Source organism: Eleutherodactylus coqui, chromosome 1, assembly GCF_035609145.1.
Source record: "Eleutherodactylus coqui strain aEleCoq1 chromosome 1, aEleCoq1.hap1, whole genome shotgun sequence".
Classification (NCBI taxonomy): Eukaryota; Metazoa; Chordata; class Amphibia; order Anura; family Eleutherodactylidae; genus Eleutherodactylus; species Eleutherodactylus coqui.
Genome location: NC_089837.1, coordinates 515,017,297 through 515,043,387, shown reverse-complemented (window position 1 = coordinate 515,043,387; position 26,091 = coordinate 515,017,297). Strand labels below are relative to the sequence as shown.

The window sequence follows — 26,091 nt, the reverse complement described above, 5'->3', positions numbered from 1 at the left end:
TAGACTGGGGTTTTTTATAAATAGTCACAGGCAGGTACAACTCCCCTATGGGAATTCCGTGTGCTCCCACAGTACGGGTGGCTCCCTGGAACTCACCGGCGGTACATAAATACATCCCCTTGCAGTGCCCTGCACAGCTGAGGTAATGTCAGATTAAATACAGGTGGTCTTCGGCCCACACTGCAAGCCCCAGTAAGACCGGGGTTTTTTATAAAGACACAGGCACGTACAACTCCGTGTGGACTGACAGCATGGGTGGGTCCCAGGAAGCCACCAACGGTACATAAATAAATCCCATTGCATTTCCCTGGACAGCTGAGGTAACGTCAGATAAAATGCATGTGGGCTTCGGCCCACACTGCATGCCCCAATCCGACTGTGGTTTTTTAGAAGTTGACACAGGCAGGTACAACTCCCTAATGCGAAGTCCGCGTGGACCGACAGCATAGGTGGGTCCCAGGAAGCCACCGGCGGTACATAAATAAATCCCATTGCAGTGCCCTGCACAGCTGAGGTACCGTCAGATAAAATACAGGTGGGCTTTGGCCCACACTGCATGCCCCAGTCAGACTGGGGTTTTTTATAAGTATACACAGGCAAATACAACTCCCTAATGTGAAGTCCCTCTGGACCCACAGCATGGGTGGCTCCCTGGAACCCACTGGCAGTACATAAATATATCCCATTGCAGTGCCCTGGACAGCAGAGCTAACGTCAGATTAAATACAGGTGGGCTTTGGTCCACACTGCATGCCCTAGTCAGACTGGGTAATTTTTTGGGGGGCCATGTATGTGGAACACCGCTATGGGAACACTTAGTGCACCCATAGTATGCACCGACCCCGGTAATACTCCTGTAGCTTAGGCATACGCACACCCCACTAACAGTTATGTTGCAGAAGACTAGGGAGACCCTATTAACACTTCTGTAGTTACAGTATAGACGGACCCCAGTAACATTTCAGTAGCTGCAGTATAGGCAGAGCACAGTATCAGTTACATTTCAGTAGTAACGGTATAGACAGACCCCAGTAACAGTTCAGTAGTATAAGTCTAGGCAGACCGCAGTAACATTTCAGTTCCAGCAGTGTAGACAACCCCAGTAACATTTCAGTTCCAGCAGTGTAGACAACCCCAGTAACATTTCAGTTCCAGCAGTGCGGACAGACCCCAGTAACATTTCAGTTCCAGCAGTGCGGACAGACCTCAGTAACATTTCAGTTCCAGCAGTGCAGACAGGCCCCAGTAACATTTCAGTAGTATCATTAGGGACAGGCCCCAGTAGCATTTCAGTAGCAACAGTATAGATAGACCCCAGTAACATTTCATTTACAGCAGTATTGACAGACCCCAGTAACATTTCAGTTCTACCAGTCCGAACAAACCCCAGTAACATTTCAGTAGTAGTAACAGTATAAACACACCCCTTTAACATTTCCGTTGCAGCAGTGTAGGCTTAGCCCAGTAACATTTCTTTTGCAGCATTATTGACAGAGTGCAGTAACTTTTCAGTTGTAATAACAGTATAGAAAGACCCAGTAACATTAACGTAGAAGCAGTATGGACAAAGCAGCAGACTCACAATTCCCTTGCAGCAGTGTAGGGAGAGTACAGCATTTGTAACATTTCACTAGTAGCACTATAGTCAGACCCCAGTAACATTTACGTAGAAGCAGTATGGGCAAAGCAGCAGAAAAACATTTCCCTGGCAGCAGTGTAGGGAGAGCATAGTATTTGCAACATTTTAGTAGTAGCAGTATAGACAGGCCCCAGTAATATTTACGTAGAAGCAGTATAGGCAGAGCCCACTATTAGTTGTATTTCTGTTATAGCAGTATAGACATGCCCCACGAACATTTCCTTGAAGCAGTATTGGCAGAGCCTAGTATTAGTAAAATTACAGTAGTAACAGTATACACCAACCAAGGTAACATTTCAGGAGCAAAAGCATCGGCAGACCGAAGTTACATTTCTGTTGCTGAAGTATAGTCAGACTCCTGTAGCATTACTGTGGCAGAAGTATAGGTAGGCAGAACAGAGTTACATTTCTGTAGCAAAAGTGTAGGCCAACCCCAGACACAGTGGTGCACCATGAGTGCAGGCGAAGCCCATAAAAATTACTTGGATTACATTGTAGGCGAGGGCCCGAAAAATTGGTGTAACGACAGTACAAATGTACCCCACAAAAAATTGCCCATGCCTAACCCAGAGGGCAGGTGAAATCCATTAATCGCTTAGCCTACTGTGGCTTAACTTTTAACTGAATGAGAGTGGGAAGGTTCTCCTTATAGCGTGGGTCGAGCAGTGTGTACACCCAGTAATCCGTAGTGGCCAGAATGCGTGTAACGCGAGGGTCACGAGAAAGGCATTCTAACATGAAGTCAGCCATGTGTGCCAGGGTACCTGTACGCAACACATGGCTGTCTTCACTAGGAAGATCACTTTTAGGATCCTCCTCCTCCTCCTCTTCCTCCGTCTCAGGCCATACACGCTGAAAGGATGACAGCCCAGCAGCATGTGTACCCTCACCAGTGGGCCAAGCTGTCTCTTCCCCCTCCTCCTCATCCTCCTCATGCTCCTCCTCCTCCTCCTCCTCCTCCTCAATACGCTGACATATATAGACAGGCGGGTGCTCTGACTATCCAGCGACATACTGTCTTCCCCTGCCTCCGTTTCCGACCGCAAAGCATCAGCCTTTATGCTTTGAAGGGAACTTCTCAACAGGCATAGCAGGGGAATGGTGACGCTAATGATTGCAGCATCGCCACTCACCATCAGGGTAGACTCCTCAAAGTTTCCAAGGACCTAGCAGATATCTGCCATTCAGGCCCACTCCTCTGTAAAGAATTGAGGAGGCTAACTCCCACTGCGCCGCCCATGTTGGAGTTGGTATTCCACTATAGCTCTACGCTGCTCATACAACCGGGACAACATGTGGAGCGTAGAGTTCCACCGTGTGGGCACGTCACAAAGCAGTCGGTGCACTGGCAGATTAAACCGATGTCCGCAGGATGGCAGCGTCCGTGTTGGACTTGCGCAAATGTGCACTGATGCAGCGCACCTTGCCGAGGAGGTCTGACAAGTGTGGGTAGCCTTTCAGAAACCGCTGAACCACCAAGTTAAAGATGTGGGCCTGGCATGGCACGTGCATGAGGCTGCCGAGCTGCAGTGCTGCCACCAGGTTACAACCGTTGTCACACACGACCATGCCCGGTTGCAGGCTCAGTGGCGAAAGCCAGCAGTCGGTCTGCTCTGTCAGACCGTGCAACAGTTCGTGGGCCGTGTGCCTCTTCTCTCCTAAGCTGAGTAGTTTCAGCATGGCCTGCTGACGCTTGCCCACCACTGTGCTGCCGCGCGACACCGACTGCTGGCGACGTGCTGCTGCTGACACGTCTTGATTGCGAGGTAGATGTTGCGTTGGAGGAGGAAGACGAGGAAGGTTTAGTGGAGGTGGCATACACCGGCGCAGAAACCAGCACCGATCTGGGGCCCGCAATTCTGGGGGGTGGGTAGGACATGAGCGGTCCCAGGCTCTGACTCGGTCCCAGCCTCCACTAAATTCACCCAATGTGCTGTCAGGGAGATATAGTGGCCCTGCCCGCCTGTGCTTGTCCATGTGTCCATTGTTAAGTGGACCTTGCCAGTAACCGAGTTGGTGAGGGCGCGTACAATGTTGCGTGAGACGTGGTCGTGCAGGGCTGGGATGGCACACCGTGAAAAATAGTGGCGACTGGGGACAGAGTAGTGCGGGGCTGCCGCCGCCATCATGTTTTTGAAAGCCTCCGTTTCCACAAGCCTGTAGGGGAGCATCTCCAGGCTGATCAATTTGGTTATGTGGACATTTAAAGCTTGAGCATGCGAGTGCGTGGCGGCATATTTGCGCTTTCGCTCCAACGATTCTCTTAGCGACCGCTGGACGCTGCGCTGAGAGACATTGCTGGATGGGGCCGAGGAGAGCGGAGGTGAGGGTGTGGGTCCGGGCCAGGAGACGGTCGTGCCTGTGTTGTGAGAGGTGGGTTGGATCTCAGTAGCTGGTTGGGGCCCAGGGGGAGAGGCAGTGGCGCAAGCCGGAGGCAGTGAACGGCCTTCGTCCCACCTTGTGGGGTGCTTGGCCATCATATGCCTGCGCATGCTGGTGGTGGTGGCTCCCCGGCTGATCTTGGCGCGACAAAGTTTGCACACCACTGTTTTCCGGTCGTCTGCGGTCTCAGTGAAAATCTGCCACACCTTAGAGCACCTTGGCCTCTGCACGGTGGCTTGGCGCGAGGAGGTGCTTTGGGAAACAGCTGGTGGATTATTCGCTCTGGCCCTGCCTCTGCCCCTGGCCACCCCACTTCCTCTTCCAACCCTTCCTGCAGTTGCCATTGCCTCCCCCTCTGAAGAAGTGTCCTCAGTTGGCTTATCACACCAGGTGGGGTCACGACAAACTCCTCCAGTGGGAGAGAAACCATTGTTTCCCAATCTGGACAGGGGCCCGAGAACAGTTCCTGGGAGTCTGCCTGCTCCTCAGAATGTGTCATTTTCATGGAGTGAGGAGGCTGGAAAGAAGGATGAGCAGCAGCCAGAGGATTCAGAGTTGCAGCAGTGGACGGTGTAGAAGACTGGGTGGTCGATAGATTGCTGGATGCACTTTCTGCCATCCACGACAGGACCTGCTCACACTGCTCGGTTTTTAATAAAGGTCTACGATGTGGACCCAAAAATTGTGATATGAAGCTGGGGACCCCAGAAACTGTCCTCTCTCCTACTCCCGCGGTAACCGGCTGCGATTCGCCTAGACCAGGAACTCGGCCTATACCCACACCCTCACTTGGAACTCCGCGTCCTCGCCCGCGTCCACGTTCTCTACCCTTACCCCTACCCCTCAGCATGGTGGATTAAGAATCGAGCAGAGACAGAGCGGTAAAAATGTTTGGATGGACGTGAAGTCCCACAGGCCACGCAGGCAAATTCACTTGGTCACCGTCAGCCGTAAAAAGGATTTCTTTTTTAAATTTCCTTTTTTTTCGATGCAATGCAGGCTGAGGCTATGCAGTGTGTATTGCACTTTCAATCTATGGGTGTCAGACACACCATGCACTTGTGTAAAAAATTTGTGGTTTCTTGACGTAGACTTGGAGGCAGACAGCGCAGACGTTACACTAACTGCGGACGCAAAATATTTAAATGAAGGCTGCACGCAGGCCTTGCTGTGCACTATGCAGTTTGGATGGACGTGAAGTCCCACAGGCCACGCAGGCAAATGCACTGGGTCAGCGTCAGCCGTAAAAAGGATTTCTTTTTAAAATTTCCTTTTTTTTCTATACAATGCAGGCTGAGGCTATGCAGTGTGTATTGCACTTTCAATGTATGGGTGTCTGACACACCGTACACTTCTGAGACAGCACGCGTGTAACACAGAGCGGTGTAAAAAAATTGTGGTTTCTTGGCGTACACTTAGAGGCAGACAGCGCTGACGCTACACTAACTGCGGACCAAAAAATATTTACATGAAGGCTGCACGCAGGCTCTGCTGTGCAATACTGAGGTACTACAACTCCCAGCAACCACGGAGTTAAATACACACTGTCACAGGTAGCCCTAAGAGGGACCGTTGGGGTTCTTGTAGAAAGGATTCTACACTATCACTGTCCCTGTCTGACCAATACTGCCCCTATACTCATGTACAGCCTGCAGCCTGAGAACACTACAGCCTGCATGCCAGATATATATTTAACAAAAAAAAAAGTGAAAAACTGCTCACAGCAGCCACAACAGTAATGCACTAGGTGAGCCTTGGCCCTAAGAAGGACCGTTGTGGTTCTTGAAGATGCTAACACTGTCCCTATAGCAGCAGCAACACTTTCCGTGATCTCTATTGGCGTGTGTCTGTGGCGAGCCGCGGGCGGAGCTGATTTAAATACTCGGGGGTCACTTGATCTCGCCAGCCACTCACTGCAGGGGGGTGGGATAGGGCTTGAATGTCACAGGAGGAAGTTGTAATGCCTTCCCTGTGTTTCTATTGGCCAGAAAATGGCGCAAATTTCTCAGGGAAGGAAATGTAATTGAGTCGAGTGCCGCGTGGTAGTCGTCTCGAGTAACGAGCGTCTCAAACACCCTAATACTCGAACAAGCATCAAGCTCTCACGGGTGCGCTCGCTCATCTCTAGAATTAATCTATTGAACATCATTGGTTTCACAATTCTGCGTTTTCACTCACTCTCGCATCACGCAATTTTATTGCCATAGTGAAGGGAGTCCAAGGTTGGATTTACGCTGGTGAGTGCCATATTGGGCTGTGATTTCCGGCCTGATATTGGACTTACCACCATGTAAAAGCCCCGTGGATGCAGAGGGTTTCATGTGACAACAGCCTCACATCACTGCAGGGATGACGGGAATCCCCACCGCGGCCGTCATAGGATCATAGAGTTCTCCCATTACTATCATTGATAACAATGGGGCTACAATGCTAAATGTCGCTGTTAGATAAGACATGCATGCATAGCATCACATCTTGGTGCCATGCGGAAAACATCATTAAAGTGTATGAAGCCATTCAATAGAATAGTGTTCATATTCGTGCAAGATTTGTGTGTCTCGCTATACACAAATCTCACGCAATTTTCACGCCAGTGTGAAGGCAGCCTAAGGCTAACTTCACATGGGTGAGTGTGATATCAACCCAATATTGCCATCGCCAACATGCATTTTCCCTGTGGATGCAAGGTACTTTTATAGCAAAACTACCCCGCAACACTTTGGGAAAGTAGCGATCCTCCTCCAGGACAGTAGGAGCATGGATTCTCTCGCACTCTTTTCAATAGGAGACCTCACTTGCGTGTACCTAGCACATGGTGTGATGCTGCCGTCGGCCTCTTTGAAAACAATGGGAAATGTGTTGGCTGTGCAGGAACAAATGCGCTCCTGTGTATGAGCCCATTCAAAAAAATGCGGCTTACATTCCCGTGAGATTCGTGCATCTTCCAACACACAATTCTCGCACAATTTTTTTCGCCCATGGAAGGCCGGCCTAAAATTACAATTGTTCTGGTGAATAAGACCTCATTCACATGGACGATGCAACGTCACGCTGGGCGCATCGCTCCCAAAAATTGTGTTAATGAAGAATAGCCTCAAATGAGTCCAGAGCTTAATTAGCATTTTCTTGTCCATTCAAACAGGCGTATCGCAGGAAAATAACGCTGCAGCGCTGATTTCTGTTGGTCGACAGAAATCTTCGGAATGACATAGGGGTCTATGGGAGCTTCCAGCATTTTTTCTCAAAAGATAAATCAAGATCTATCTTGTGGCGCAGCAAAAAAAAAAATCATTAGCCGAAAATGGTTGCTGATTTCTCATTTTGACAGCGCAATTTTGTTTACGTGCTTAAAAATCATTCAAGTGAATGAATGCTTTGGAATCTGATGCTTCAAACGGTCACAATTTTCGGCCGACATTTTACCGCGGATAAATAGCGACATAAAAACTGTCATGTTAATGAGCCCTAAAACCGTGTGCGATGGGAGATGTAGCGTCAGACAGGACATTCTCAGTAATGGGACCCCCGGCCTCACGCTGCATCTCCCACCGCTGATCTTACATGTTAGTGACAGATGTGGTTAGGAGTCATAAGTGTCTTTATTAACCCTATCATCTCTTTCTTCAGACTCATAATGGGTTCTATAAGCGCTCCTGCCCGTGTGAGAGCGGACTTATATGTGAAAAGCATACAGAATGTATCTATCCATCAGAAGAACAATTCAGTACAGTGCACAACCTACTTAATAGACACGGGAAGCCAAAAAAAAAAAATCTGCAGGAAAGAAAGCAGAAGAATCTGCAAGAAGCCAACCACAAAAAAATGTATCTAAAAGCTGAGAAAATATCCGCCGGTATCTACACGGATCTACAAGAGGTTGTCAGTCTTATGGAAATAAAGCTTCTACAACTTCATAATATGCTGTGCCTTTCCTCACTGCTTTCAAGATCTCTGCTTGCTGTCAGTGTATGAAAACATTGACATTCAGAGACTGAGAAGTCGTCACCTTCTCTGCCTCACACAGCAGCAGTTTGTTACAATGTAGCAGCCAGGAGTATACTGTAGAACAGGAGTAAAGGTTCATTCACAGAGGTATAAATATGCTCCATATTGCACATGTAATACGGAATGTATAGAACCTTCAGGGGGTTCTTTCACATCTGAGTATCTTTCACATAATTTACAGTCACGTGAAAGAAATCTGCAGCATGTCCCATAGAAGTGAATGTACAAATACTCAATGAATATGAGTTAAAAATGTGTACTCACTGCATATTTGCACATCGACATAATGGGCGCGGCCTGCGTGGTTTTTGCGCCCGTAAATATGCATCAATTATACATACAAAAAGAAAATGCCAAATTGACTGAAATTTGCACTAAATGCTCCTATATTTGTAGTCCGTGAACATCCTGTGTATCCACAAACTGACATACACATACGCCGTGTGAATCACCCCATATACTTGTATTCCTGAAGTTTTTCACGACTGCAAAAGCAAAAAAATTCACACACAAGCTCAATTCTTTATTTCTGCATCATACAGAAAAACTGACAGCACACAGATGGCATCCGCATTGACTTAAAGGGGTTGTCCCGCGGCAGCAAGTGGGTCTATACACTTCTGTATGGCCATATTAATGCACTTTGTAATATACATCGTGCATTAAATATGAGCCATACAGAAGCTATTCACTTACCTGCTCCGTTGCTGGCGTCCCCGTCGCCATGGTGCCGTCTAATTTCAGTGTCTAATCTCCCGATTAGACGCGCTTGCGCAGAAGGGTCTTCTCCCTTCTCTTCGGTCTCGGCATGAGCGGCGTTCTCGGGTAAGTAAAATTTTTTATTTTTTTTTATCACGTCCCTTGGGTTTGTCCCGCACTGAACAGGGGGTCTATGAAAAAAAAAAAAAAAAAGCCTTTCGGCGTGGGACAACCCCTTTAAATGGGCGAAAACAAATCAGGAGAGTCCGTGCAATGAGTTTTTTCATGCAGTCCGTGTCTGTGTGAAAAAACCTTGGTTGCATACATCACACCATAAACTAATAAGGGAGCCTATGCTGTTCGGGTGTACTACGTTTTTTTGTTTTTTTTAACGGCCTGAACAATGATTAAAAAAACACTAGTCTTCTGGAGGCCGTAATTGCAAAGATTTCTGCTACAATTTTACAGAGGCTTCTGCCCAGGACATAACTTGCCGGAAAAAAAAAAAATTGTGGTGAAATTTATGGTGGATTCTCAGGAAAATCCGAATGTTTTATATATTCTTCTTCCTTGAATCCTGAGGGTGACTACCCACTAGCATTTTTTTTCCGCTGCAAATTCGTTGCGTTTTCTTTTTCCAGATGCCTATGGGACTTTCTAATATTAAAATCGCAACGCAGCAAAAACGCAAGTTGCTGTTTTTGCGTTTCTGCTGCGTTACGATTTTAACATTTAATAGTCCCATAGGCATCTAGAAAAGAAAAAAAACTGCTAGTGGGTAGTCACCCTCAGGATGCGGAAAAAGCATAATATAAGATATACTCATTATCCCTGAATCCCTTCCATTCCCGCAGACGGATGACGACCAAGGTCATGTGACCACTACAATGTATTGTGCATAGACAGTGTATTATACGCAGCCCATACAAATGTATAGGGCTCACGCTGGGTACGTATGCAGAGATATAGAGCATGCTGGGATTTATTTCTGTTGCGTATCGCTACGCAGTGTCTGCACGCCGGGGTTTTGCTACTAAATAGATTCATCATCTATTCACAGGATTAATGATGAATATAAATTTCCTGGGGGTCCAACTGCTGGGACCCCAAGCTGTCACAAGAATAGTGCAATTCGGATACCACTGAGTGACTAGAGCAGTGGTGTACAGGTGTAACCAGTTCTCCATTTATCCCAATGGGACTGATGGAAATAGCCAAGAGCTGCAGTCATCTATCTCCATAGACAGTGAGTAGGACAGTGTTCACACATGCACATTACCGATCCGTTCACTGCAGAAGCTTGGGGACTCCTGTTCTAATGATTACTGGGGGTCCTATTGGTTGGACCCTGTGATCCTAAACTTACCCTGTGGAAGCAGAAGATAAATCTTGGATAATGCTTTGGTATACTCAGTATAGCAAATCATTATTCCTTGTGAACTCTAAAGCAAGATGAAATGCTTCCCTATTGTTAATAATATATAATGCAGATGTAGAAGCCTGAAATATCTACATAAATGCAAATAAAATACAATCTGAATTATAATTCGTATAACTTTAACTAAGACTGTACAACTTTAAACAGAGGGATAGACCCACAAATAGCAAGATGGTCGTCATCCTAAATTATTGCCATTCCTATAGTGAAGAAGCCAATGGCAACGAAAAGCTAAAATCCAAGAATATATACAACAATCAAACATGCGAGGGTTTACACAAGAGGCATCAGACATATAAGAGGACCTGATTACGCAAACAGAACTGGCGACAGCACTCTCTGAAACCCAAACCGGAAAATCCCCCAGGCCTGACAGATTTACTCTTTCATACTATAGAAAATACGCTGAGACCCGAACCCCACACTTTCTACAAGCCTTTAACTCCATCACTGTGGAAAAAGAGATGCACAGAGACACACAAAGAGCACATATCACAGTAATCCCAAAGGAAGGAAAAGACCCCTCACAATGCCAGAGTTACCGTCCCATCTCCTTATTGAATGTGGACCTTAAACTGTTCGTGAAAATACTGGCAAACAGAATCTCTTCCCTCTTACAAAACACAATCCATAGAGATCAGGTCGGATTTGTCCCACTTAGAGAAGCTAGAGACAACACAACAAAAGCGATAAATCTAATCCACTTGGCCAAAAACTAGCTATTCCCACCTGCCTGCTGTCCACAGATGCAGATAAAGCGTTCGACAGAGTGGACTGGGATTTCCTGTTTGCCACTATGACCCACATGGGATTAGGCCCGAGAATGTTAAAACGGATCGAAAGCCTGTATTCCTATCCCACGGCCTCGATTAGAGTTAATGGACAAATCTCACCCCCTCTCCTGATTTCGAATGGCACAAGTCAAGGATGCCCAAGTCTGCTCCAATCCGAACATAAGCCTATGCAGACAACCTCTTATTCTTCATCACCAATCCGCGAATCTCACTTCTGAACTTACTAGCCGAAATCAAACAATACTCTGAGCTTTCAAATTTCAAAATTAATTACCACAAACCGCAACACTCAACATATCCCTCCCCCAATCGTTAGTCGGAGAACTTAAATATTTATTCCCATTCACCTGGGCTGGTAGCCACATCCAATACCTAGGCATAAGTCTTACTCCCGATGTGGAGGGCCTGTACGCAGCGAACTACCCCGCACTCCTAAACAAAATTGAAACAGACCTAAATTTGTGGACCAGGGGTCTCCACGCCTGGTTTGGGAGATGTGCAATCTTCAAAATAAACATCCTCCCTAGAGTATTATATCTGTTCCAAGCGCTCCCCATCAACAATCCCAGACAATTTTTCCATCAACTATCCGCTCTCACATCCAAATTCGTTTGGGCGGATAAGCCAACGCGCATCACCCGCAACACCTTAACAAGACCTAAAGGGGAAGGAGGTCTGGGCCTCCCGAGCGTCACACAATACCATCAAGCTGACCACTTAACCCGCTTAATAGACTGGCACAGACATGTAGCTCTCAAACAGTGGGTCAACATAGAACAAACAGTTACACAGGAACAGACTACCACAGAATTGAGTCACCACCCCATAATCGGTCCCACCCTGGTGATAGCAGCGAAAATATTGCCTAGACTGGACATTGCCCCCAGACTCTCCCCAATGTTCCCAATCCTGGATAACCCCTCGCCCCCCCCCCCCCCCCCCCCAGGGAACGTGAACAATGCCTTCCTCTGCTGGTTTCAGAACGGTAGATTCCGAATAGCCCACTTTTTGCTCGAAAGTCAATGGCTATCCATGGAACATATGATCGGGACGCAAGACCCGGCCCCAATACCGTTCTGGCAAACAGTACAACTGAGGCACTTTCTCTGCTCCCTCCCCCACCCCAGTTTATTTAATCGCCCGAAAACTCAGTTTGAGACAATATGCAGTGCAGAGGACCCTTCCAGACACACACTCTCACTTGTGTACAACATCCTCAACACACAACTAGAACCCTAACCCCTCAGCTTCATTCGGAGAAGGGAGGAGGGCCTCAATATTACACTCTCTCAGACAGAAAGGGGAAAAATCTTCATGCTCACTCATTCCTCATCCATATCCAGCAAAACCCAGGAGGCAGGATACAAGGTGCTTTCACGCTGGAACAGGGTGCCCACCCGTCTCAACCAAATATACCCATCGGTCTCCCCATTGTGCTGGAGATGCGGTACGGCTAGAAGGAGCTTCTTACACATCTTTTGGGACTGTCATGTGCTGGCGAGCTTCTGGACGAAATCTGGAAGATTACTTCTAACTTTACTCAATACCCTATCCCAAAAACACCTGCCTTTTTTCTCTTACACCATAGCGAGATCCCTCTTTCAGCATACACAAAATCAGTAGTATGCCACCTGGTCGCCGCAGCCATGTCCTGCATACCGAGAACCTGGCCCCAAACCACCCGCCATCGATAGCTTTATGGCTTAACACAATTCAGGGGATTCTGGAGATAGAGGACCATACGGCAACACTCAAAGGCACCCAAAAAAGTTCACGAAGACCTGGTTCCACTGGCTTGAGCTCCAGAATTCAGTAGAATACCGAAGACTACTAGAAACCAACTACTCAAGGTCATAGAGTCTACCACCACCTCCCCCTTTGCTCCCCACATATCCCATATCCCCTTTACCCAACCTTAAACGTCTCCTATTGTATCCTGTCCTGTGTCTTAGTTCCCTTCCGCTTTTTTATAAGGTTGTTGGAGTTCAAAACCCATTCAATTGTTTCCTTTTCTTTAAGACCTGGTACAGATAATTACAATGTAGCCTAAGTACAACAATCAGTCCTTGTCTTAAACAAAAGATTGTATGTTTCGGATTCAAGTGTGGACGGTACCCACACGCTTAAGTTCAAAGTCCATTTAAAGTCAAGAATATGTAAATATCAATGTCCTTTTCACCAACCGGTTAAAAAGAAATATATCGGTAGGAACATGACGAGGACTCCGTTGTAAAGTATTGTACCGTATAAATGCCTTCAGACGACCTTTAATGTTATTTGTATTAAATTTGAAAAAGATAAATAAAGAATTTATAAAAAAGAAGCAAATGGCGGATGACTTGAACACAGCGAGCCAGCGAGTAAAGAAAGGGAGACTGGAGAATGCTATGCATGCATGACTTATATATAATTCCCTCAATCTCATAAATGACACATTGAGGATTACAGAAGAAAGTCAAAAACCGTGTACTTAATGTTCCTGGATCCGGGATCCTTTTCCATTTAATATTTACTTTTTCTTACTAATTAAATGCTAGGTAAACAGAAACATGTAAATCGCCCAACCGGCTGCAGTCATATCACTGCATTTATTGTACTCCATGAATTGATGAAGCCCTTGTCACCTATTCAGTGCACATCAGTACCAGCATCTAATTTGCGGCAATTGCATGAAGTTGTCTTTTTAACTATTTCAACACCCAGGGAAATCTATGCCATGTCACATCCCTCTGGGTCTGAACATCAAAAGACCTACAACGACCTATTAGACAGACGTCTCTGAAGTGCCCATTCCACTTGTATGGTTCCCAAAAGTAAATAAACTATAGATAAATATTTATGAATTTCAATAATTGCAGAAAGAAAATGGGTTTGAGCATAATCTTATATCCTGGATCCGGGTTAATTTTCCGTTTTATATTTGCTTTCTAATAAATCAGAAAGATTTATGAACGTCAATGAATGTTGAAAGAGAAAGGCCTCGAGCGTAATGCTACATCCAGGATTCGGGTTCCTTTTTCATTTTAAATCTATTTTGTTGAGTACATACTGTATGTGCTGGTTAAGCGGGAATACGTGATACCTGAGGCACAAGTGAAGTCATACCACAAGTGCTCATTTTATTCTGACACACATCACAATTAATGCTACTAATTTGTGGTGAACTAATGCTACCAACCTCAACTTAAATAATGCTGCCATCCTCTCACAATAAAATTTACACCATCACCCGCAGAGAGTGGCAAGCATCTGCTAATTTACAGCAGATATTTAAGTCCTCTACTAAACCTTAAAAATATGTGATTCAATAATAACATATGACCTGCTATAGAGAACCCCAGAGCCTAGGAAAAATGGGGCTTAAATTAGAACTTGTAGGACTTACCGTATTTTTCGCTTTATAAGACGCACTTTTTCTGCCTCCAAAGCGCAGGGGGGGGGGAGTCCCTGCGTCTTATAAAGCGAATGTGGCGAAAATTTGTTCCGATCGCTATTTTTAGCGCAATCGCAAATTCAACGCGCAGATGCAATTTATTTGGCGCGATTGCGCATTAAATTCGTAATCGCGTGAACAATTGTGCGATCAGTTAGAAGATCTCTCTCCTCCTGTCAAAAAAATAAAAAATTAGTACTCACCTCCCCCGGCGTTCTGCGGCGCTGCTGCAGACTGTCGCTCCCTCCTGGTCCCCGGCAGAGCATTGCTTTCTGGACGCAGGGCTTGAAATCACCTCCGCCAGAAAGCTAACACACGCCGTCAGTCAATCACAGCCATTCAATGACATCATTGAATGGCTGTGATTGGCTAACACACGTGCGCCTTCAGCCAATCACAATATTAGCTTTCTGGAGGTGGGGATTTCAAGCCCTGCGTCCAGAAAGCAATGCTCTGCTGGGGACCAGGAGGGAGCGACAGCCTGCAGCAGCGCCGCAGAACGCCGGGGAAGGTGAGTACTGATTTTGTTCCCCCTATTTTCCCGCTCGGTGCGTCTTATAAGGCGAAAAATACGGTATATGTCCTGAAATTGTACATAATTACCCAGGGCGGACTCTTCTTTAAGATAGAGTAGTGCTCTATTATATGTGTAACTTGTATGCTGCTGTATTTTCTTCCACTTTCCATCACCAAAAGACCTAGAGCAAATATTTCTCTCCCACCTACACAGATTTATACTCTACAAACATTACATAGTGCTGCATGCATTATTGTAACCAATATGTGTGTGATATTACCATCTTACTATAAAGTATTGTGTACAATTATAATATGATATGTTCCATGTGCCTTTATCATAAGTCGAATGGTCAGGTAATCCTATCAGCGAATGCATGTGGGTCCCATTTGCCACTTGCCGTTTTGTCTTAGGACTAGTTCTGGAGGCAGCACTTGGGTGACTCCATAATTCACATTTTACTCATCCAGAGCAATCCAGAAGTCACATTTTTGCTTTTAAAGCTATATAATGCAAAAGAGCTTCAGCCTTGTCAGTGCAATATTCGCTAGTTGGCATGTTTAAAGGTGGCCAAATTCAAAAAGTTAATGTTCAAGCTCGAGGAAGCTTACAAATCACACACAACATTGAATGTAATCAGAAATTGTTCTCCTTTATTTCAGAAAGCACTAATATTTATAGCAATCACACAGACATTCCAACCAAGGGGAAGAAAAACTAGTTATTGGTCGTAAGAGCTGATAATGCATGATGTCTTTGTCTCAGGGTAGGACTCATCTGTAATATGATCTTGAGAAGATGGCTGTTCCTAGCAAGATTATTTCAATTTTCATAATTATACCTAAAACTCAATTAGTTAGGGCACTTAATAATAAAATAGTAGTTAATGATTAATCTACGAGTATGCCTGTGCTCTATTCATGATATATTCATGCAAAGATTTCAAACTTGTAATCATTAACAATGATTAGTCATTTTGTACATTCAATTTAAGGATTTCAGGATTATATGGAGATCCATATTTGTAAAATTATATGCATGTATGTATATATATTTATATTATGACACTGATGTTGGCAGAATGACCAGCAGAGTACTACAAAGCAGTCTGCTTAATTGATGAGAGAGAATACATATGTGGGTGTCGCAGGAAGGAAAGAAAAGCTTTGATTCCTGCCACACTCAGAGCTCCTGAGTTCTCTTCGATGCTGGAGGAGACCACCCTCTCTGGGATGAGGGCATTTTAGAACACAGAGATGGACATTTAGAGTCCTGCTACCCTGAGATAACTGCTGAATGGGCATATATTTGCAGGACTAGAGGTCGAAGATCTTAATATGTAAAGATGCCCCTATGGTGACTCTTTCAATGGAATGATAATGATGGACTGTGCATCACGTGTATGCTATGATGGTAATAATAGTATGAGCCCTGTACTGATACCTGTCTTACCTTCAAAATAAATGGACTTCTGAATACTGCCAAGTGCCACAGAGTGAAAAACGGTGATCCTGTCACTGCTACTGTATGTATATAACTATTTGATATACCCAGCTTCATCGCAGTTAACTTGGTACAGGTCTTTACCTGTTAGCATGAACAATTTAATGATGTTGCGGCTACTTCAGAGGAACAAAGGAATAAAATATGTATAACTATAGAGAAGCATAAGATTCACCTCAGACTGCATGTACTGATGTCCCTCTGCAGAATATGCCACCCTTCCCACTCTCCTCACTTTTGTCTCTTAAAGGTAACGCCCCTTTTATTCAAATTTAAGCACAGACTGGAGGTTTGAGCCCCATATTAGCTTTAAAAGCACGATCCATCCCTGCAGTCTATGTCTATACACACAGAGGTCAGTTATATTTTCCTTAGTATATACACACACCAGAGGTGAGGTAGATTCTCCTCAGTATGCAAGACCTTTCCCTAGGCGTTATGTTTTTTGAGAATAGAACTACCTCATGAATCACAGTTTTTCACCCGTAGAATTGAATATTGAAGTTGTGACCCCTTTACTTTTCCTATTTAGGACCTAAACAAAGGTCGTGACAAATTTCACATTTGAACAATACCCAGTAGTTATAGAATTAGAATAGGTGCATAACATGGAGGGGGGGGGGGGGGTCACTTACTTTTTCCCTTAGAATTGAATAATCGAGTAACTACCAATTTACTTTTTCTGTTTAGCACCTGAGGAATGGTAATGCCAAATTTCAAGTTTGTACGACACAGGAATTTAGAGAATTAGATTAAGCACATTACAGAGGGGTGCAATTACTTTTGCACTTAGCATTGACAGATCGAGTTCTGACTCTTTTACTTTTCCAGTTTAGAACCTAAGGAATAGTTGTGCCAAATGTCAAGGTTGTACAACACCGGGAAGCTAAAGATTAGATGCATTACATAGGAGTGCACTAAATTTTCTCCTAAGCATTAACTAATCGAGTATAATATATATATATATATATATATACACACACAATAGCTGATAAACCCGGCTTCTCCCGAGTTAATTTGGTACTGGTTAGAGATGAGCGAGCACCAAAATGCTCGGGTGCTTGTTGCTCGAGTCGAACTTTCCACAGTGCTCGAGGGTTCGCTTCAAGTAACGAACCCCGTTGAAGTCAATGAGCATTTTTGTATATCGCCGATGCTTGCTAAGGTTTTCATTTGTGAAAATCTGGGAAATTCAAGAAAGTGATGGGAACGACACAGAAACGGATAGGGCAGGCGAGGGGCTACATGTTGGGCTGCATCTCAAGTTCCCAGGTCCCACTGTTAAGCCACAATAGTGGCAAGAGTGCCCCCCCTCCCAACAATTTTTACTTCTGAAAAACCCTCATTAGCAAGGCATACCTTAGCTAAGCACCACACTACCTCCAACAAAGCACAATCACTGCCTGCATGACACTCCGCTGCCACTTCTCCTGGGTTACATGCTGCCCAACCCCCCTACACGACCCAGTGTCCACAGCGCACACTAAAGTGTCCCTGCGCAGCCTTCAGCTGCCCTCATGCCCCACACTGGCCTCATAGCCACACCACCCTCATGTCTATTTATAAGTGCGCCTGCCATGAGGAGGAACCGGAGGCACACACTGCAGAGGGTTGGCAGGGCCAGGCAGCGACCCTCTATAAAAGGGGCGGGGCGATAGCCCACAATGCTGAACAGAAGCAATGAAAACTCCAATCCTGTGCCACCTCCGTCAGGAGCTGCAAACGTGGGCATAGCAATGGGGAATCCATGTGCCACACTGTATTCATTCTGTCAAGGTTTCGCATAGCTCAATCCACACTGCAAGGGGAAAGCCATCTGCGCTCTGCCCCCATACGCAAGTCAGTCAGTGTCTTTGTGCCAGACAGGTCAAACACCGCGATGGAAACTAAGTTTGCACCAACAGCAAAGGTGTGTCCTAGGAAGCCCAAGACATGAACAAAAAATTGATCTGAGCGGCCAAATATGGCAGTCTTGCACCGCGCCCACGACATAGGCCTCGGCCCACAGCTTCAGCAATCCTAGGCAGGAAACGGACTTTCACTGAACCCAGGACATAGGCCTTTGCACAAACCCTCAGCAATCGCATGCCTACAGCGGACTCCAATGCTAGCGTAGCTGTGCACGTCTCATTAGCGCTGTATTGCTCCTGTAGTTTGTCCCAATGCAGTGCCCCGGATAGTAGCGCTAACGTCAGATTAAATACAAGTGGCCTTGGGCCCACACTGCAGGCCCCAGTAAGACTGGGGTTCTTTATAAGTAGACACAGGCAGGTACAACTTCTTGTGGACCGACAGCATGGGTGAGTCCCAGGAAGCCACCGGCATTAAATAAATAAATCCCATTGCAGTGCCCAGCACAGCTGAGGTAACGTCAGATTAAATTCAGGTGGGCTTCAGCCCACACTGCATGCCCCAGTCTGAACGGGGTTTTCAATACATAGGCACAGGCAGGTACAAATCCCTAATGTGAAGTCCGTGTGGACCCAAAGCATGGGTGGCTCCCTGGAACCCACCGGCGGTACATAAACAAATCCTATTGCAGTGCCCTGGACAGCAGAGCTATCGTCAGATTAAATACACATGGGCTTTGGCCCACACTGCATGCCCCAGTCAGACTGGGGTTCTTTATAAGTAGACACAGGCAGGTACAGCTCCGTGTGGACCGACAGCATGGGTGGGTCCCAGACAGCCACTGGCATTACATAAATAAATCCCATTGCATTGCCCAGCACAGCTGATGTAACGTCAGATTAAATGCAGGTGGGCTTCGGCCCACACTGCATGCCCCAGTCTGACCGGGGTTTTTAATTCATAGACACAGGCAGGTACAAATCCCTAATGTGCAGTCCGTGTGGACTCAAAGCATGGGTGGCTCCCTGGAACCCACCGGCGGTACATAAACAAATCCCATTGCAGTGCCCTGGACAGCAGAGCTAACGTCAGATTAAATACATGTGGGCTTGGGCCCACACTGCATTCCCCAGTCAGACTGGGGTTCTTTATAAGTAGACACAGGCAGGTACAACTCCGTGTGGACCGACAGCATGGGTGGGTCCCAGGAAGCCACCGGCGTTACATAAATAAATCCCATTGCATTGCCCAGCACAGCTGATGTAACGTCAGATTAAATGCAGGTGGGCTTCGGCGCACACTGCATGCCCCAGTCTGACCGGGGTTTTTAATACATAGACACTGGCAGGTACAAATTCGTAATGTGAAGTCCCTGTGGGCCGACAGCATGGGTGGGTCCCAGGAAGCCACCGGCATTAAATAAATAAATAAAATTGCATTGCCCAGCACAGCTGAGGTAACATCAGATTAAATGCAGGTGGGCTTCAGCCCACACTGCATGCCCCAGTCTGACCGGGGTTTTTAATACATAGAAACAGGCAGGTACAAATCCCTAATGTGAAGTCGGTGTGGACCCAAAGCATGGGTGGCTCCCTGGAACCCACCGGCGGTACATAAACAAATCCCATTGCAGTGCCCTGGACAGCAGAGCTAACGTCAGATTAAATACATGTGGGCTTGGGCCCACACTGCATTCCCCAGTCAGACTGGGGTTCTTTATAAGTAGACACAGGCAGGTACAACTCCGTGTGGACCGACAGCATGGGTGGGTCCCAGGAAGCCACCGGCGTTACATAAATACATCCCATTGCATTGCCCAGCACAGCTGATGTAACGTCAGATTAAATGCAGGTGGGCTTCGGCGCACACTGCATGCCCCAGTCTGACCGGGGTTTTTAATACATAGACACTGGCAGGTACAAATTCGTAATGTGAAGTCCCTGTGGACCGACAGCATGGGTGGGTCCCAGGAAGCCACCGGCATTAAATAAATAAATCCCATTGCATTGCCCAGCACAGCTGAGGTAACATCAGATTAAATGCAGGTGGGCTTCAGCCCACACTGCATGCCCCAGTCTGACCGGGGTTTTTAATACATAGAAACAGGCAGGTACAAATCCCTAATGTGCAGTCCGTGTGGACCCAAAGCATGGGTGGCTCCTTGGAACCCACCGGCGGTACATAAGCAAATCTCATTGCAGTGCCCTGGACAACAGAGCTAACGTCAGATTAAATACAGGTGGGCTTCGGCCCACACTGCATGCCACAGTCAGACTGGGGTTCTTTATAAGTAGACAGGCAGGTACAACTCCGTGTGGACCGACAGCACAGGTGGGTCCCTGGAACCCACCAGCGGTATATAAAGAAATCCCATTGCAGTGCCCAGCACAGCTGAGGTAACGTCAGATTAAATACATGTGGGCTTCGGCCCACACTGCATGCTCCAGTCTGACCGGGGTTTTTAATACATAGACACTGGCAGGTACAAATCCGTAATGTGAAGTCCCTGTGGACCCACAGCATGGGTGGCTCCCTGAAACCCATCGGCGGTAAATAAATGTATCCCATTGCAGTGCCCTGCTCAGCAGAGCTAACGTCAGATACAATACAGGTGGGCTTCGGCCCACAGTGCATGCCCCAGTCAGACTGGTAATATGTACCTTAACAGTAACCGCATTGGTGGGAATGTGGTGGCAACTGCGGACCTAGCAGCGCGGTTTTATTTAGTTGGTTTTCAGAATGTGGCCAGGATTAACTGGGCCGTGGCGGGGGGATGATGGGGGGGCTCTCTTGTTGTGTCGTTAAAGGTGAAATTCTTGGTTCTGCCACCAGACGGACCAATGCAAAGGTATTTGCCAAGAATGTTTTCATTGTTGGAGGAGGAGGGGCATGTTTTTGAGGCACTACGTGTCCGTGGTTATATGCACCTTAACAGTAACTGTGTAGGTGGAAAATGGCCTCGCTGCCATCATGTCTTTGAGAAGCCTCCGTTTCCACACCCCAGTGACATAGCATTAGCAGCGGTATAGGCAGAGCCCAGAATTAGTAACATTTCAGCGGTAGCATTAGGGACAGGCCCCAGTAACATATCACTAGCAGCATTATAGGGGGAGCACAGTATTAGTTCCATTTCAGTAGTAGTAGCAGTCCAGACAGGCCCCAGTAACATATCACTAGCAGCAGTACAGGGGGAGTACAGTCTTAGTTCCATTTCAGTAATAGTAGCACTCAAGATAGGCCCCTGTAACAGTTCCGAAGCAGCAGTATAGGGGGGGCACAGTCTTAGTTCCATTTCAGTAATAGTAGCACTCAAGACAGGCCCTGGTAACAATTTCGAAGCAGCAGTATAGGGGGAGCGCTGTCTTAGTTCCACTTCAGTAGTAGTAGCAGTCAAGACAGGCCCCAGTAACAATTCCGAAGCAGCAGTATAGCGGGAGCGCAGTCTTAGTTCCATTTCAGTAGTAGTAGCAGTCAAGACAGGCCACAGTAACATTCCCGTTGCAGCAGTTTAGGGAGATAACAGTCTCTTGCACATTTCAGTAGTTGCAGTATAGACAAGGACCCAGTTACATTTATGTAGCAAAAGTGTAGGCCAACCCCACACACCTTGCTGTACCATGAGTGAAGGCGAAGCCCTTAAAAATTACTAGGATTACACTGTAGGCGAGGGACCAAAAAAAAAAGTGCACCAACAGTACTAATGTACCTCAGAAAAATTGCCCATGCCCAACCAAGAGGGCAGGTGAAACCCATTAATCGCTTTGGTTACTGTGGCTTAATTTGTAACTAGGCCTGGAGGCAGCCCAGTTAAAATAAAAATTGATTCAGGTGCAAGTTTCAACGCTTTAATGAGAATTGAAACGTATAAACATTGTTTACAAAAGTAATATGACTGAGCCTTGTGGGCCTAAAAAAAATTGCCCGTTCGGCGTGATTACGTGAGGTTTCAGGAGGAGGAGCAGGAGGAGGAGGAGGAATATAATACACAGATGGATGAAGCTAAAAGGTCCCAGTTTTTTATGGTGATAGAAAACGATGCTTCCATCCGCGGTTGCAGCCTATGTATCGTTTAGGTACCGCTGCTGTCCGCTGGTGGAGAAGAGAAGTCTGGGGAAATCCAGGCTTTGTTCATCTTTATGAATGTAAGCCTGTCGGCACTGGCAGTTTACAGGCGGGTAAGCTTATCCGTGATGATTCCCCCAGCCGCACTAAACACCTTCTCTGACAAGACGCTGGCCTCAGGGCAAGCAAGCACCTCCAGAGCATACAGCGCGAGTTCAGTCCACGTGTCCAGCTTTGACACTCAGTAGTGGTAGGGAGTAGAGGCGTCACAGAGGATGGTCGTGCGATCGGCTACGTACTCACTCACCATCCTTTTACACTGCTCCCGCCGACTCAGCCTTGACTTGGGAGCGGTGACACAGTCTTGCTGGGAAGCCATAAAGCTGACAAAGGCCTTGGAGACTGTTCCACTGCCTGCGCTGTACATGCTGCCTGATCTCCGCGCCTCCCCTGCTACCTGGCCCTCGGAACTGCGCCTTCTGCCACTAGCGCTGTCGGATGGGAATTTTACCATCAGTTTGTCCGCCAGGGTCCTGTGGTATAGCATCACTCTCGAACCCCTTTCCTCTTCGGGTATGAGAGTGTAAAGGTTCTCCTTATACCGTGGGTCGAGCAGTGTGTACACCCAGTAATCCGTAGTGGCCAGAATGCGTATAACGTGAGAATCACGAGAAAGGCATCCTAACATGAAGTCCGGCATGTGTGCCAGGGTACCTGTACGCAACACATGGTTGTCCTCACTAGGAAGATCACTTTCAGGATCCTCCTTCTCCTCAGGCCATACACGCTGAAAGGATGACAGGCAAGCAGAATGGGTACCCTCAGCAGTGGGCCAAGCTGTCTCTTCCCCCTCCTCCTCATGATCCTCCTCCTCCTCCTCACCCTCCTCCTTAACGCGCTGAGATATAGACATGAGGGTGGTCTGACTATCCAGCGACATACTGTCTTCCCCCGCCTCCGTTTCCGAGCGCAAAGCGTCTGCCTTTATGCTTTGCAGGGAACTTCTCAAGAGGCATAGCAGAGGAATGGTGACGCTAATGATTGCAGCATCGCCGCTCACCATCTGGGTAGACTCCTCAAAGTTTCCGAGGACCTGGCAGATGTCTGCCAACCAGGCCCACTCTTCTGTAAAGAATTGAGGAGACTGACTCCTACTACGCCGCCCATGTTGGAGTTGGTATTCCACTGTAGCTCTACGCTGCTCATACAGCCTAGCCCACATGTGGAGCGTAGAGTTCCACCATGTGGGCACGTCGCACAGCAGTCGGTGCACTGGCAGATTAAACCGATGTTGCAGGGTCCTCAGGGTGGCAGCGTCCGTGTTGGACTTGCGGAAATGTGCGCTGACCCGGCGCACCTTTCCGAGCAGGTCTGAGAAGCGTGGGTAGCTTTTCAGAAACCGCTGAACCACCAAATTAAAGATGTGGGTCCGGCATGGCACGTGCGTGAGGCTGCCGAGCTGCAGAGCCGGCACCAGGTTACGGCCGTTGTCACACACGACCATGCCCGGTTGGAGGCTCAGTGGCGCAAGCCAGCGGTCGGTCTGCTCTGTCAGACCCTGCAGCAGTTCCTGGGACGTGGGCTTCTCTCCTACGCTAAGATGTTTAAGCACGGCCTGCTGACGCTTGCCCACTGCTGTGCTGCCACGCCGAGCGACACTGACTGCTGGCGACGTGCTGCTGCTGACACATCTTGATTGCGAGACAGAGGTTGCGTAGGAGAAGGGGGAGGGTAGTTTAGTGGAGGAAGTATACACCGCCGCAGATACCAACACCGAGCTGTGGCCCGCAATTCTGGGGGTGGGTAGGACGTGAGCAGTCCCAGGCTCTGACTCGGTCCCAGCCTCCACTAAATTCACCCAATGTGCTGTCAGGGAGATATAGTGGCCCTGCCCGCCTGTGCTTGTCCACGTGTCCGTTGTTAAGTGGACCTTGCCAGTAACCGCGTTGGTGAGGGCGCGTACAATGTTGTGAGTGACATGGTCGTGCAGGGCTGGGACGGCACATCAGGAAAAGAAGTGGCGACTGGGAACCGAGTAGCGCGGGGCCGCCGCCGCCATCATGTTTTTGAAAACCTCCGTTTCCACAAGCCTATACGGCAGCATCTCCAGGCTGATCAATTTGGCTATGTTCACGTTTAACGCTTAAGCGTGCGTGTGCGTGGCGGCGTACTTGCGCTTGCGCTCAAACAGTTGCGCTAGCGACGGCTGGACGCTGCACTGAGAGACATTGCATTGCTGGATGGGGAGGACAGCGGAGGTGAGCGTGTGGGTGCAGGCCAGGAGACGGTCGTGCCTGTGTCCTGAGAGGGGGTTGGATCTCAGTGGCAGGTTGGGGCACAGGGGGAGAGACAGTGGTTCAAACCGGAGGCGGTGAACGGCCTTCGTCACTCCTTGTGGGGTGCTTGGCAATCATATGCCTGCGCATGCTAGTGGTGGTGAGTCTGGTGGTGGTGGCTTCCCGGCTGATCTTGGCGCGACAAACCTTGCACACCACAGTTCGTCGGTCGTCTGCACTCTCAGTGAAAAACTGCCACACCTTTGAGCACCTCGGCCTCTGCAGGGTGGCATGGAGCGAGGGGGCGCTTTGGGAAACAGTTGGTGGATTATTCGGTCTGGCCCTGCCTCTACCCCTGGCCACCTCACTGCCTCTTCCAACCTGTCCTGCTGCTGCACTTGCCTCCCCCTCTGAAGACCTGTCCTCAGTAGGCTTAGCAAACCAGGTGGGGTCAGTCACCTCATCGTCCAGCTGCTCTTCCTCCGAATCCTCTGTGCGCTCCTCCCTCGGACTTACTGCCCTTACCACTACCTCACTGATAGACAACTGTGTCTCATCGTCCTCGTCCTCCTCGCCCACTGAAAGCTCTTGAGACAGTTGCCGGAAGTCCCCAGCCTCATCCCCTGGACCCTGGGAACGTTCCAAAGGTTGGGCATCGGTCACGACAAACTCCTGCAGTGGGAGAGGAACCATTGCTGCCCAATCTGGGCAGGGGCCCGAGAACAGATCCTGGGAGTCTGCCTGCTCCTCAGAATGTGTCATTTTCATGGAGTGAGGAGGCTGGGAGGAAGGAGGAGCAGCAGCCGGAGGATTCAGAGTTGCAGCTGTGGACGGCGTAGAAGACTGGGTGGTCGATAGATTGCTGGATGCACTTTCTGCCATCCACGACAGGACCTGCTCCCACTGCTCAGTTTCTAATAAAGGTCTCCCGCGTGGACCCATTAATTGTGAGATGAATCTGGGGACCCCAGAAACTTGCCTCTCTCCTAATCCCACAGCAGTCGGCTGCGATACACCTGGACCAGGAGCTCGGCCTGTGCCCACACCCTGACTTGGGCCTCCGCATCCTCGCCCCCGTCCACATCCTCAAGGCCTACCCCTACCCCTCAGCATGGTGTATTACGAGTAGAGCAGAAACAGAACGCTGTAATTAAATGTGCTGCTTATTGGCCTGTTGTTGGAGGCTGACTTCGCCTATGGAACGCACAGCAGAGCCAGGAAACAATTATGTGCAAGCCTGTAGTTAGACCTAGGTGCGTATGACTGAGCTACTGGAATTCACAGCGCACAACCAGTCAAGTGGCCAAAGGCCAGTGGTAGGCCTTAAGTATCTTGCTTCTATTTTTTAAAATGGTGAGGTGAAAAACCAGACAGACACCGTATGCAGCGTATATTATGTATACTGTTTCCCTGTGGCGGGATGACGGTGATCATGTAACGGGCACAGCAGAGCCAGGAAACAATTATGCGCAAGCCTGCTGTAACGCTTAGC

General features: G+C 47.8%; 2 protein-coding genes across 2 annotated transcripts in view; both read left to right on the top strand.

Annotated features, from left to right (window-relative positions):
* Nucleotides 1–7,993, top strand: part of LOC136617008 (uncharacterized) — a 60,416-nt gene extending 52,423 nt beyond the window's left edge. Inside the window, exon 6 of the mRNA XM_066594226.1 lies at nt 7,649–7,993. Within this exon, the coding sequence (XP_066450323.1) occupies nt 7,649–7,993 (345 nt within the window). The remainder of the gene's footprint in view (nt 1–7,648) is intronic.
* Nucleotides 1–26,091, top strand: part of LOC136588589 (keratin-associated protein 10-4-like) — an 820,730-nt gene that overhangs the window by 612,700 nt on the left and 181,939 nt on the right. The gene's annotated exons all lie outside the window — the stretch shown is intronic.